This window comes from Etheostoma spectabile, chromosome 24 (genome assembly GCF_008692095.1).
Source record: "Etheostoma spectabile isolate EspeVRDwgs_2016 chromosome 24, UIUC_Espe_1.0, whole genome shotgun sequence".
Taxonomy (NCBI): domain Eukaryota; kingdom Metazoa; phylum Chordata; class Actinopteri; order Perciformes; family Percidae; genus Etheostoma; species Etheostoma spectabile.
The window spans coordinates 7259207-7270867 of record NC_045756.1 but is presented as its reverse complement, the minus strand read 5'-3'; the positions used below and the strand labels follow the sequence as shown (position 1 = coordinate 7270867).

Here is an 11661-nt window from a genome sequence, read left to right as displayed (position 1 = left end):
GGGGGGGAGATACATGAATGGGCTGTCATTTCCTCTGGTATCTTTTCCACACTATGCAGACACTGTAAGTTAAAAAATGTTTGAGGAAAAAAAGTGTTTTAGGCCCCTATGGTATGACACACTGAAATGCGTCTGATTAAAAACCTTACATATGGAATGCCATTTTCTTGAAAATTAAAATAAGGAATGAATACTAGACATAAATAATTAACATGTCTATGAACTACATCCAAATGAAAGTCGCCTGAAATAAATAAAAGTAAAACCTAGTGGCATATGCATTTATTTCATATTGAAAAAAATGGCATTCTATACTCACAGGGGTACCATTAACATTAGTTTGATTGACAGGTCTCTCAGCCTATCACTTTCCCTCTGTGCTGGCCGTCAACTCACTGTGTTTTTATTATATTAAGACATGGCGGCCGTCTCAGAGTAAGGACATTGCTGACTTTCTGTGGCGCTCTCGGGAACAAATCACAGCGAGGAGTTTGCAAACAAGCTTTGGGACGGGGCGGCCTGTCAGCTCGGAGGCATTAGGGTTCGTGTTTTTCAAAAAGACGCCCCGCAGGGTTTGCTCTGGTCAAGGCTCAAATCAGGCCACGTTTTCATAAGACAGCATGACAGCAGGAGTTAGTTGATCCTGCAGGAAAAACATCTCTTGTTTCAGAGCGTTGGGTCTCAAATTGTCCTAGCATCTCTTTCATAGACGAGATGCAGCTGGGCCTGATTTGGAACAAAATAGAGAATGGTTTGCATCACTTTTGCTAAAAACAAAGCTTCTATGATCAAGTCGGCAGACGCCTGGGTTTCCTCAGGAGCAGCCACAGTTGTCCACCACCATGGACGGGATCTTGCCGTAGATGATCTGCTCCTTGCGGTTGAAGTAGAGCATGTTGATGGGCGACATCTTGGTAGGAGTGCAGCAGGGCCCTGCTGTGCCCCGCGGGTTGGCCTTGTTCACCAGGTGTGCATGCGGGTACTGCTGCAGGTGCATGTACTCGCACTCCCCCGAGCAGTAGTTGGCCCGGTAGCGCTTGGGTGCGATGATCCAGTCCCAGCCGAACTCCTCGAAGTCGACGGTGAGCGGGTAGCGGCAGCAGCGGGTCTCCACGGACTCCTCGTCGCAGTTGAGGCCTGAGTCGCGGCGGGATCTCTTGGGCGTGTCGAGGATCTTCACTTCGATGAACGGTTGCTGGAAAGGAATCGACAATGTACTCACAATGCAAAAGACAAACCGCACACGAACAACCTGTTTTTTACGATGATACTTATAGCTCCAGCTTGGGTTTGAAAGCTCTGGGTTGTTTGCATTTCTTTAAACCAATCACAATCCTGAACTTGTACACCTCGCAAAAGACAACGCCACATACAATATTAAATGAAGTTAACTGTTGACACAATACAGTAAAATTAGCTATTTAAGATTCCGTGCAAATTAAAAGAACATGAATTGCTCTTTAGCTTATTTTATGGTAAGTCTCTGTACAACTACAGGGATGTTAACATCTAGCTTAGCAAAGGGTTGCCCGGGCAGTTGGTACGGGGTAAAATTATTAATTTATTATTAATACTTAACCATTTAATCTCATTGCTGTGCAACATTTAATACCCAGGACCTTTGACCAAACTATATTTCTGCATAATGTTTATAAAAACCCTTTATTTGTCTACTATTGTATATATGTGCTCTCAAGACTGTGCACCACATTCCCACCTCTCTTTTTTCCTGCACTGCTTACATTTCATATTTTTATATTTTGTGTTGACACTGTAAAGGTTTTGATATACACAGGTACTCCACTTGTGTATAATGACAATAAAGGTTTTCTATTCTATATCAATGTGTTTTCTGTGTTAATGGACTGAGGGTGGGGGTAGGATTTGGTTCGGGGTTAAGGACCTTACCCAGTGGGTTCGGTATTCGGAAGAACCCCAACAATCTGGGTTGGGTGCATCCCTAGTTTTGGTGTGCATCCATTTTCATACGCTATCATACGGACCTGCAGATGAGACTGCGTTGTGGTTTGTGGACTCACCAGTCCTTCCTCTCCAGGCTCTGCCGAGGTGACCGCCAGGTCTTCTCCATTGGCGTCGTAGGCGTTGATCTCGATCCCGTAGTTGGCCTCCGGTTGGCGCAACCAAGCCTGCAGCAGAGACTTGATGTCAACACTCTGCCAGGACCCGGCGCCGGTGTCGGTGTCGATCTTCAGGGAGCGGACTCTGACTCGGGTGCTGTTTCCCTCCCTCCTGGGTTTGAGGCGAGAGATCTGCAGGAAGACGGTGGTGACCACGTCGGCCGGACGCAGGTGCACCCATAGCTGGGCGCGCAGGATGTTTTTGGGTTGGATCTTCGGACTGAGGCTGAAAACACAACAGGAGGACGACTCTTCCTGGGCGGTCGGATCAACTGGAAGAAATCATCAAAATGTAAAATTATTTAATACAAACAGACTGAGACTGAGGTTTGTCCACCGCTAAGATGAAACTACCGAACTGATTCCATCAAATTTGACCTTTCTTTACTCTAGCACGCCCATCGGGCCACAAAACTAAATCGAAATTGTTGAATCAGTCATTCCAGAGTGTTTTTGTGATTGTCAGGGACAAAAAATCCTTGGTTATGGTGCACGTTTTATTAAAAAAATGCGATGGAACATGCGGGATATTTATGCAATGAAATTGCGGGAACTTGCAAAAACTGCAGTTTGGTGAAAAAGAGACTTTTACGTCAATTATTACGAAAATTACGTCACTTCATAACGTACCCATGGCAACAGGGGAAAATGGCTGCTCTCGTGTGACTTAAATACAACATTTTTCATCTTTCTGCTAAGATATTTGTGACTTTGTCGCAACGAAAACGCATGGACTATGAAATCATGCAAGTCCCGCATTATTTTGCGAGGAAATTGGCAATTTATGCGGCAAAAGTGCGGCGTATTTGAAGAAATGTGGCCAATGCAGACTTAGGCTGATTATGCGTGGAATTATGTGATTGCATAATCACGCTTTTCTGGAGGGACTGTCCTATGTTATGGTTCTAGTTCTGTCTAAACATTTGTTTTCTAGTTCTATTGCAGATATGATCATTATCAACTTGTAAGTGTTTTTTTCTATTTTTATTAATTGCACTGTGTATGCAAGTACGAAATTGATAATTAAAATGATTGAAATAATGTGCAGATTGACGGATAATTTGATACTTTTTTATACTTTTTTTGATCTGTTACTTTTTGATTTTGCACCAACCACAAAACCCAGTTATATTGTGGGCAAAGTTGCAATTTTTTATCCTGAGGTTGGTGCAAAATAAAAACTCACAGATTTTATAAAATACCAAATTCGTTTTTTGGTGGACCACTGAGGAAACCCAGGTGTCTGCAGGAAAAAGGATTTGATCGATGGAGCTTTGTTTTCAGCAAAAGTGATGCAAACGATTCTGTATTTTGTTACTAATCTTAAATTCTACCCAGCTACATCCTGTCAATAATCTTTTATGCAATGAAATTGCATGGATGCTGTCCAAACTACATGCCATCTTGGACAATGTCTCGCACCCACTCCATGGCTTGTTGCTCAATCACAGGAGCACTTTCAGTGACAGACTCATTCTCCCAAAATGCACTACAGAGCGCCACAGGAAGTCATTCCTGCCTGTGGCCATCAAACTTTATAACTCCTCCCTCTAAGTGTCTGACACACACACACACACACACACACACACACACACACACACACACACACTTAGAGAGGTTGAAACTGGACAATATTATCTGTATTATCTGTTTTGTGCAATAACACTGGCCTGACATGTGTGCAATCTCAAATACCACAATTATTATTATTATTATTATTATTTAACTTTTCACCATTCTAAATCCTTAATTATGTGAATTATGTAAATAATGTATAATAACATTCCTTTATGTAAATACCGTACGTATCCAATTCCTTATATTTCTTTATTTCTTGTATTTCTACTCTATTTATAATATTGTGCAACTACAACACAGAGTTTCCCTTCGGGGATCAATAAAGTATTTCTGATTCTGATTCTGATTCTGATGAAGAGATGTTTTTTTTCTGCAAGATCAACTAACTCCTGCTGTCAAACTGTCTTATGAAAACGTGTCCTGATTTGAGCCTTGACCAGAGCAAACCCTGCAGGGCGTCTTCCATGTGTTCCTTTATTTTGAAAAACATGAACCCTAATGCCTCCGAGGTGACAAGCCGCCCCGTCCCAAAGCTTGTTTGCAAACTCCTCGCTGTGATTTGTTCCCCAGTGCGTCACAGAAAGTCAGCAATGTCCTTACTCTGAGACGGCCGCCCTGTCTTATTATAACAAAAACACAGTGAGCTGACGGCCAGCACAAAAGGAAAGTGATAGGCTGAGGGACCTGTCAATCAAGGCAAACCTCCACTGGATTTTAAAGTCAGAATTCTGAATTCAAAATGATTTAAGACTAAGGTGTTTCCATATATTGTTGCACTAAAGCGCACAACATTCAAGCAAACCGCACCATCTACCTACAAATGATTAATATAAGTTGTAACAGTGCTTATGTGCCAGCTGATGGCGACATATGAAACTAAAAGACAACAAAGACCCTATGAGAACATCGCTGTGATTATTCTGATGCACATGAATGCTGGACAACAATGGTTTTTGCTATCTAAAACAGCCGTTAAATTAAAAAAGTATCTGTCTTTGTTTACACCTGCTGTATTCAGAAAATAACGTTTCCATCAGCGTTTATTGCACAAGCCGCTTATCGATTAAGAGAAAATTCGATGCGATCAAACATACAAATTCAATCGTGTTTTACTGTTTCCATGAGGCATTTTTTTACTCAATATTACTTAATTTGCATACAAAAGTGTGGCGGGAAACATGGCTATAGTGAGAAAGGAACTGCAAAACAGTTTTTTTGGGGTTAGATTTTAGTTACGCTTGGTGGCCATGGTGATGATGGTCTCTGTCATGATGTGGTCCTCGTCCTCCACCCGCGGGTCGTACTGGTCCAGGAGCTGCGTCAAAGGAGGCGCTTTGGGGAGCAGCTGGCGGATCATGTCCCGGCTGATGTTGGGAGCCTGTTGGAGCCGCAGGATGCTGAGGATCTGCGACTTAATGCTGTGGAGCCTGTGGAAGAAGGGACAAGGCTAAGGGTTAGAGTTAAGGGTTAGGGTTAAAGGTTTGCATTAAGGGTTAAGGTTAAGGTTTAAGGGTTAGGGTTAGGGTTAAGGGTTAAGGGTTAAGGGTTAGGGTTAAGGGTTAGGTTTGGGTTACAATGGCCGAAGAGCATACAACGCCGCAAAATGTAGTTACATTTTTCGAAGGCTACGGTATAGGGTCCAACATAGGGTCCGACATAAGGGTTGGTATAGGGTTCGGCATACGGTCCGGCCTAGGATCCCGCATAGGGTCCAGCGTATGGTTGTGTCTCCATGTAACTAGGTACGTAGCAACAGCCAACAGGCGTACGTCACCACGACATGTGTTTAAATTTGTCGAAGGCTATGATGTAGGGTCCGGCGTAGGGTCCAACATAGGGTCCGGCATAGGGTCATGTAAGAGAACCAGGAAATGAATCGGGGGAAATGCAACGCTACCAAGACACGGCCAAAGGGCGTACTTAGCCGCGACATGTAGTTACATTTTTCAAAGGCTACAAAGTAGGGTCCGACGTAGGGTTGTGTCTCCATGTACCTATGTATGTAGCAATGGCCTAAGGGTGTACGTTGCCACGACACGTAGTAACATTTTTCAAAGGTTACGCCGTAGGGTCCGGCATATGGTCCGGCATAGGGTCTGGCATAGGGTCCAGTCTAGGGTCTGGCGTAGGGTCCGGCATAGGGTTGTGTCTCCATGCACCTACGTACGTATCAACGGTCGAAGGGCGTACGTCGCCGCAACATGTAGTTACATTTTTCAAAGGCTACAGCATAGCGTCCGCCGTGTGGGTCCGGCTAGGGTCTGGCGTCGGTTTGTGTCTTCACGTGCCTGCTTGTGTAGAAATGGCGTGGATTTTACGCAGAAGTAGAAATCAAGCTTTAGGGTTAGAGTTATTCACTGTGCAGTGGAGACAGGAGAGAACTAGAAGCTGTACGATTCTCTCTGACCACAATGGGGTTTCTGGCCAGCGTTACAAGAAGCAACAGAATAACAAAAGCTGAGAACACATTCAAAAAGAAAAAAAAACTAAAACAAAAACAAGATTTCCATGAAGCCAATATCTGCTCAAATTATTGGAAAAGGTCTCACTCACAGTGACCAAAGTAAAATGCTTTGTTGTAACACTAAGCCATACCAAGCCTACAAAAGACAGATTAATTAACACAGGAGACACAAAAAGTGTGTTGATCCAAAAAACTTAATCCGTGAACAGGAAAGAGGATATTAGGATGAAATGAGATTTTAAAAAAAGGTAAATGTCTTCTACAAGCCTCATCTGCTTGCTGTGCTCCCGGAAGTCGCAGGCCATGCACTGATCTCCGCTCTCGGCCAGCAGCCTGGAGGTCTGGTTCGTCTCCGTGGAGACGCCCGCGGAGAAGAGGACAGCCAGGCCGAGGAAGAGGAGCATCCTGGAGAGAAGAAGAGGCCAGTGCAGCGCCGCTGTCCGATGTGACACTGTCCTCCGGCCTCATGGCTTTATGATTGGCTGATAGGAGGATCTTCTTTTTAACCCTTGCATTGTCTTCCCCGTTGAGCGTGAACTTGTTGTCCTTCCAGGTCAAAATTAAACATGTAATTGTTTTTTTGGTGCATCTTTTCAAAAATATAAGGATTTTTCTGCATTGAGTACTTTTACTTTTAATACTTTAAAGGTCCCATGACATGGTGCTCTTTGGATGCTTTTATTATAGACCTTAGTGGTCCCTAATACTGTTATAGACCTTAGTGGTCCCTAATACTGTATCTGAAGTCTCTTTTATATAGACCTTAGTGGTCCCTAATACTGTATCTGAAGTCTCTTTATATAGACCTTAGTGGTCCTAATACTGTACTGAAGTCTCTTTTATATAGACCTTAGTGGTCCTAATACTGTATCTGAAGTCTCTTTTATATAGACCTTAGTGGTCCCCTAATAATGTATTGAAGTCTCTTTTATATAGACCAGTGGTCCTAATGCGTATCTGAAGTCTCTTTATATAGACCTTAGTGGTCCCTAATAATGTATCTGAAGTCTCTTTTATATAGACCTTAGTGGTCCCTAATACTGGATCTGAAGTCTCTTTTATATAGACCTAGTGGTCCATAACTGATCTGAAGTCTCTTATATAGACCTTAGTGGTCCCTAATACTGTATCTGGTCTCTTTTATGAACCTTAGTGGTCCTAATACTGTATCTGAAGTCTCTTTTATATAGACCTTAGTGGTCCAATACTGTATCTGAAGTCTTTTATATAGACCTAGTGGTCCTAAATGTATCTGAAGTCTCTTTATATAGACCTTAGTGGTCCCATAATGCTGTATCTGAAGTCTCTTTATATAGACCTTAGTGGTCCCATAATGCTGTATCTGAAGTCTCTTTTATAAGACCTTAGTGGTCCCTAATACTGTATCTGAAGGCTCTTTTATATAGACCTTAGTGGTCCTAATACTGTATCTGAAGTCTCTTTATAGACCTTAGTGGGCCCTAAACTGTATCTGAAGTCTCTTTTATATAGACCTTAGTGGTCCCTAATACTGTATCTGAGTCTCTTTTAATAGACCTTAGTGGTCCCCTAATACTGTATCTGAAGTCTTTTATATAGACCTTAGTGGTCCCTAATACTGTATCTGACGTTCTCTTATATAGACCTTAGTGGTCCCCTAATACTGTATCTGAAGTCTCTTTTATAAACTGTATATTGTAAACTACACTTCATTCAAAGTCAACAGACACAGAATAAAAAAAAAAGCTGTTTTGGGTCGTCTTTCCACTTTTTTTGCATTACACAGCAAGTAGTCCACCAGCAGGGTGAGCTCAGGAGGGTCCGGGACCGGGTTGGTCGATATGTTTAAATGGTTTTAACCGGCGACCGTGAACGTTTACCATGTTGATCTGGATTTGTAGAACAGGATTCAGGTGACTCACTCGCTTACTTCAATCCACCCTATTGGCTGGGCTACACCTGTCACACCTGTCACCTTAACCCTCCGGGTGTCTTCGGGTCGAATTTGACCCCTTTCCAAAACGTTTCTATATCACAAATTTGGGTTTCTTTCAAAAAAATTGTCCAAAAAAGTAACGTTGACGGTTCCCTACAAGTTTCTCACAAGTTAAATAAATAATCCGTTCACTACTTTCATTGAATTTGGGTGTTTTTTTGTATATTTTATAGTATTTGGAGAAAGAAATAATTGATAAAAGAACCTGTGTGACAAATGTAAAAAAAAAAATGTAAAAAAAAGACAAATGTCAATAAAAGTGACTAAAATGTGAACAAATGTCAAAAATAAAATACAAAAAACTTAAAAAATGGGAAATAAATGCCCAACAAAGTGACAAAAATGTAAAAAAAGTGAAAAATGTAAAAAAAAAAAAAAAAAAACTTTAAGAAGCTGGGAAAAACCCCTCAAAAATTTCAAAAGGCTCAGAAAAAGTCGATAAAACATTGTAAAAATCAAAATCTAGATTTTTTCATTTGAAATTTTGACTCAGAAAACAAAAATTTGCAGGTCGGAAGGAAGACAACTCAAGGGTTAATGTGAAATAAATGCCGAACAAAGTGACAAAAATGTCAAAAAAGTGACAAAAAAAAAGACAAAGTGACAAAAATTTGGGGAAAAAAAACTAAAAAATGTCAGAAGGCTCCGAAAAAGTCGACAAAACATTGAAAAAGTGACAAAAACTTCAGGGGAAAGACACAAAAGTGTCGACAAAGACGACCAAAACGTTGCTAAAAGGTTTTTCATTTGAAATTTGGACTCAGAAAACAAAAATGTGCAGGTCGGAGGGAAGACACCACGAGGGTTAACTGACAGCGGCGTTCCACCCCGAGGCGTTGGCTGCGTCTCCAGTCTGCACGCGATCATTATCACCAAATGGGATCTGAAAGGAAAAGCCCACAGGCGCTTTAGTCACTCAGCAGGAATTTCCCTTCCATTGTCTAGAACAGTGATTCCCAAAGTGGGGGTCGGGACCCACGAGGGGCTCGGGAGCCAGAGAGGGGGGGGTCGCAAGTGGATTTCCAGAAATAAAATAAAAATTTAAAAACGATTAGAAATAGCGTATGTTAGCCATGATAACACAACACAAGATGTTGTCAAAAAAAGTGACAAAAAAAACAACAAAGTGACAAAAATTTGGGGGGGGGGGAAATAAAAATGTCAAAAGGCTCCGAAAAAGTCAACAAAACATTGAAAAAGTGACAAAAACATCGGGGGAAAGACACAAAAGTGCCGACAAAGACGACCAAAATCTTGCTTAAAGGTTTTTCATTTGAAATTTTGACTCCGAAAACAAAAATTTGCAGGTCAGAAGGAAGACAACTCAAGGGTTAATGTGAAACAAATGCCGAACAAAGTGACGAAAATGTCAAAAAAGTGACACAAAAAAAAGACAAAGTGACAAAAATTTGGGGGAAAAAACCTAAAAAGGTCAAAAGGCCCGGAAAAAGTCGACAAAACATTGAAAAAGTGACAAAAACATCCATTGTCTAGAACAGTGATTCCCAAAGTGGGGGTCGGGACCCACAAGGGGGTCGCGAGCCAGTGGGGGGGGGGGGTCACAAGTTGATTTCCAGAAATAAAATGAAAATTTAAAAACGATTAGCCATGATAACACAACACAAGATAAAACTGTTGTGTTATTTTGTGCTCGTGTTTGGAATACGCCTATAGTGCATGCACGGTTGCGCGCAATGTTTATATACGTTTACAGTGGGGGGGGGTCGCGAGTCAATTGCACCGTTACTTTGGGGGTCGTGGGCTGAAAGTTTTGGGAACCCCTGGTCTAGAAAATGTCCGAAAATGGTGAAAAACCGCATTGCTGCACCCAAAAGCCAAGATGACGTCCTCAAACGTCTCATTTTGTCCCCAACTCAAAGATATTCACTTTACTGTCACAGAGGAGTAAAGAAACTAGAACATATTCACATTTGAAACCTATTTTTGATGCGTGCATTGATTTTCTAGAGCTGCAAAGATGAATTGACTCATTGTTAAGTAACATTGTAATAAGCATAATGAATCCCCGACTTATTTTTTAATTCTAAATCATTTTTCTTAGATCTAATGGTTGGTTCCCATTGGACTTCTTTAGCAGGGTCTTTCTTTGAAGTAACTATGAGGAACTTTGCAATGTTTCCAACACTGTAAAATTGTCCATCTGATGATCATGAATGACCTCTAATAGCAAATGAGACATTTTATCAATTATTAATACCTTTGCACGCGTCCTTTTTTTTTTTAGCCTAGATGGAATTACGTTCCCGTTCCATTTAGCGGCCGGTTTTTATTTCTTTTCAGTCTGTTTGTATAAGCCTACCATTTTCTTTTCACCCCCCTGTACTTGTGTCAAGCGTCCTTGGGTTTTCATGAAAGGTGCTATAGAAATTTAAGAAATTATTTAAATTATGACATTGGTTGATACAAAGAACTCTAACACCAAGGAGAGCTCATGATACATCCAAAGCAGGTTAGGTTACTGTATGCAACACTTGAAATTCAACAATCAATAGGTATCGTATTCTTTTATTGTGAAGGAATGATTTCCTGTCTTTGTGGCACACTTTGTCCAAAGGGACAACTAGAAACAACACAGACTGAAACTTTTAGAGCGTCATTTATCCAAAATGATCTGAAATTGCATATTTATTTGATTGAAAAACGTCACATTTGCGTCCACAAACCTAGGAAGAACACTGCTATACTAGAACTAATAACATTATTTTAAGTGCCCTTCATTCTCCATTATTATGCGTTAAAAATGCCATCTGGAGCACAAACTTGCAGCCAGTTGCATTTTGGTTAAAAAAAAAAGTTGGTTATTGTCTGTCACGCTTCAAACCTCCGCAATCCTGCTTAAAAATACACACAGACTATTTTCAGTTTGTCTTCAAAATGTTTTAATTCATGTGAATGCAGAAATATAGCATTCGATATTTTCATTGCACAATGGCAGGTAGAGTCTCACAGGACGTGTGGGGGTCGGTGGGGTCTATTTCCTGAAAGACAAAACCAGACAATTTTACAAGACATGGAAAAAGCTGTTCAAAGTAGAGCCCGAACGATAAAAATATTTGGTTATTTAAAAATCCCATATTCCGAAATATTGTACCGAAACGCGTTACAAAACATAAGCAGATCTGCCTGGTATTAGTTATTTGTAGTTATTCATGCGTTCTCACTAAAATAATATGTTAATGATTTGTTTTATTGTCACAACAGAACATCAAAATATATTAAAGTTTGGAAAAATAAAATGTGTAAAAACACAAACTTGAGATATGAAACTGATCAAAAACACATTACTAAAAACAGCGGGGACGTTGTAGAATGTCTTCTGGTGGACAGACTAACTAGAATCATTTAATCTACCCCCCCCCGAAAAAAAACCAACAAATAAAATAAATTGAAATAAATAAAATAAAAATAAAATATCAATTATAACATGTCCAATAGGGTTTGATTTTACAGTGCTGCGAGTTTTTATTAACTTTGCATCTCACCTG

General features: G+C 40.8%; 1 protein-coding gene across 1 annotated transcript; it reads right to left on the bottom strand.

Annotated features, from left to right (window-relative positions):
- Nucleotides 1-6: 6 nt before the first annotated feature.
- On the bottom strand, nt 7-6709 carry LOC116674049 (growth/differentiation factor 8). Its single transcript, XM_032506570.1, has 4 exons — nt 6448-6709; nt 4953-5143; nt 2040-2410; nt 7-1195 (listed from the first exon to the last, which is right to left on the bottom strand). Exons 1-4 carry the CDS (start codon nt 6582-6584, stop codon nt 815-817), a joined length of 1080 nt encoding a protein of 359 aa, XP_032362461.1. The 5' UTR covers nt 6585-6709; the 3' UTR covers nt 7-814.
- Nucleotides 6710-11661: the final 4952 nt, after the last annotated feature.

Coding starts and splice junctions, on each gene's coding strand:
- LOC116674049 (XM_032506570.1), bottom strand. CDS start 6,584: ATGCTCCTCTTCCTCGGCCTGGCTGTCCTCTTCTCCGCGGGCGTCTCC. Junction 2,411..4,952: donor CATCACCATGGCCACCAAGC/GTAACTAAAATC, acceptor GATTTCTTCCAG/TTGATCCGACCGCCCAGGAA. Junction 1,196..2,039: donor AGCCTGGAGAGGAAGGACTG/GTGAGTCCACAA, acceptor ATTCCTTTCCAG/CAACCGTTCATCGAAGTGAA.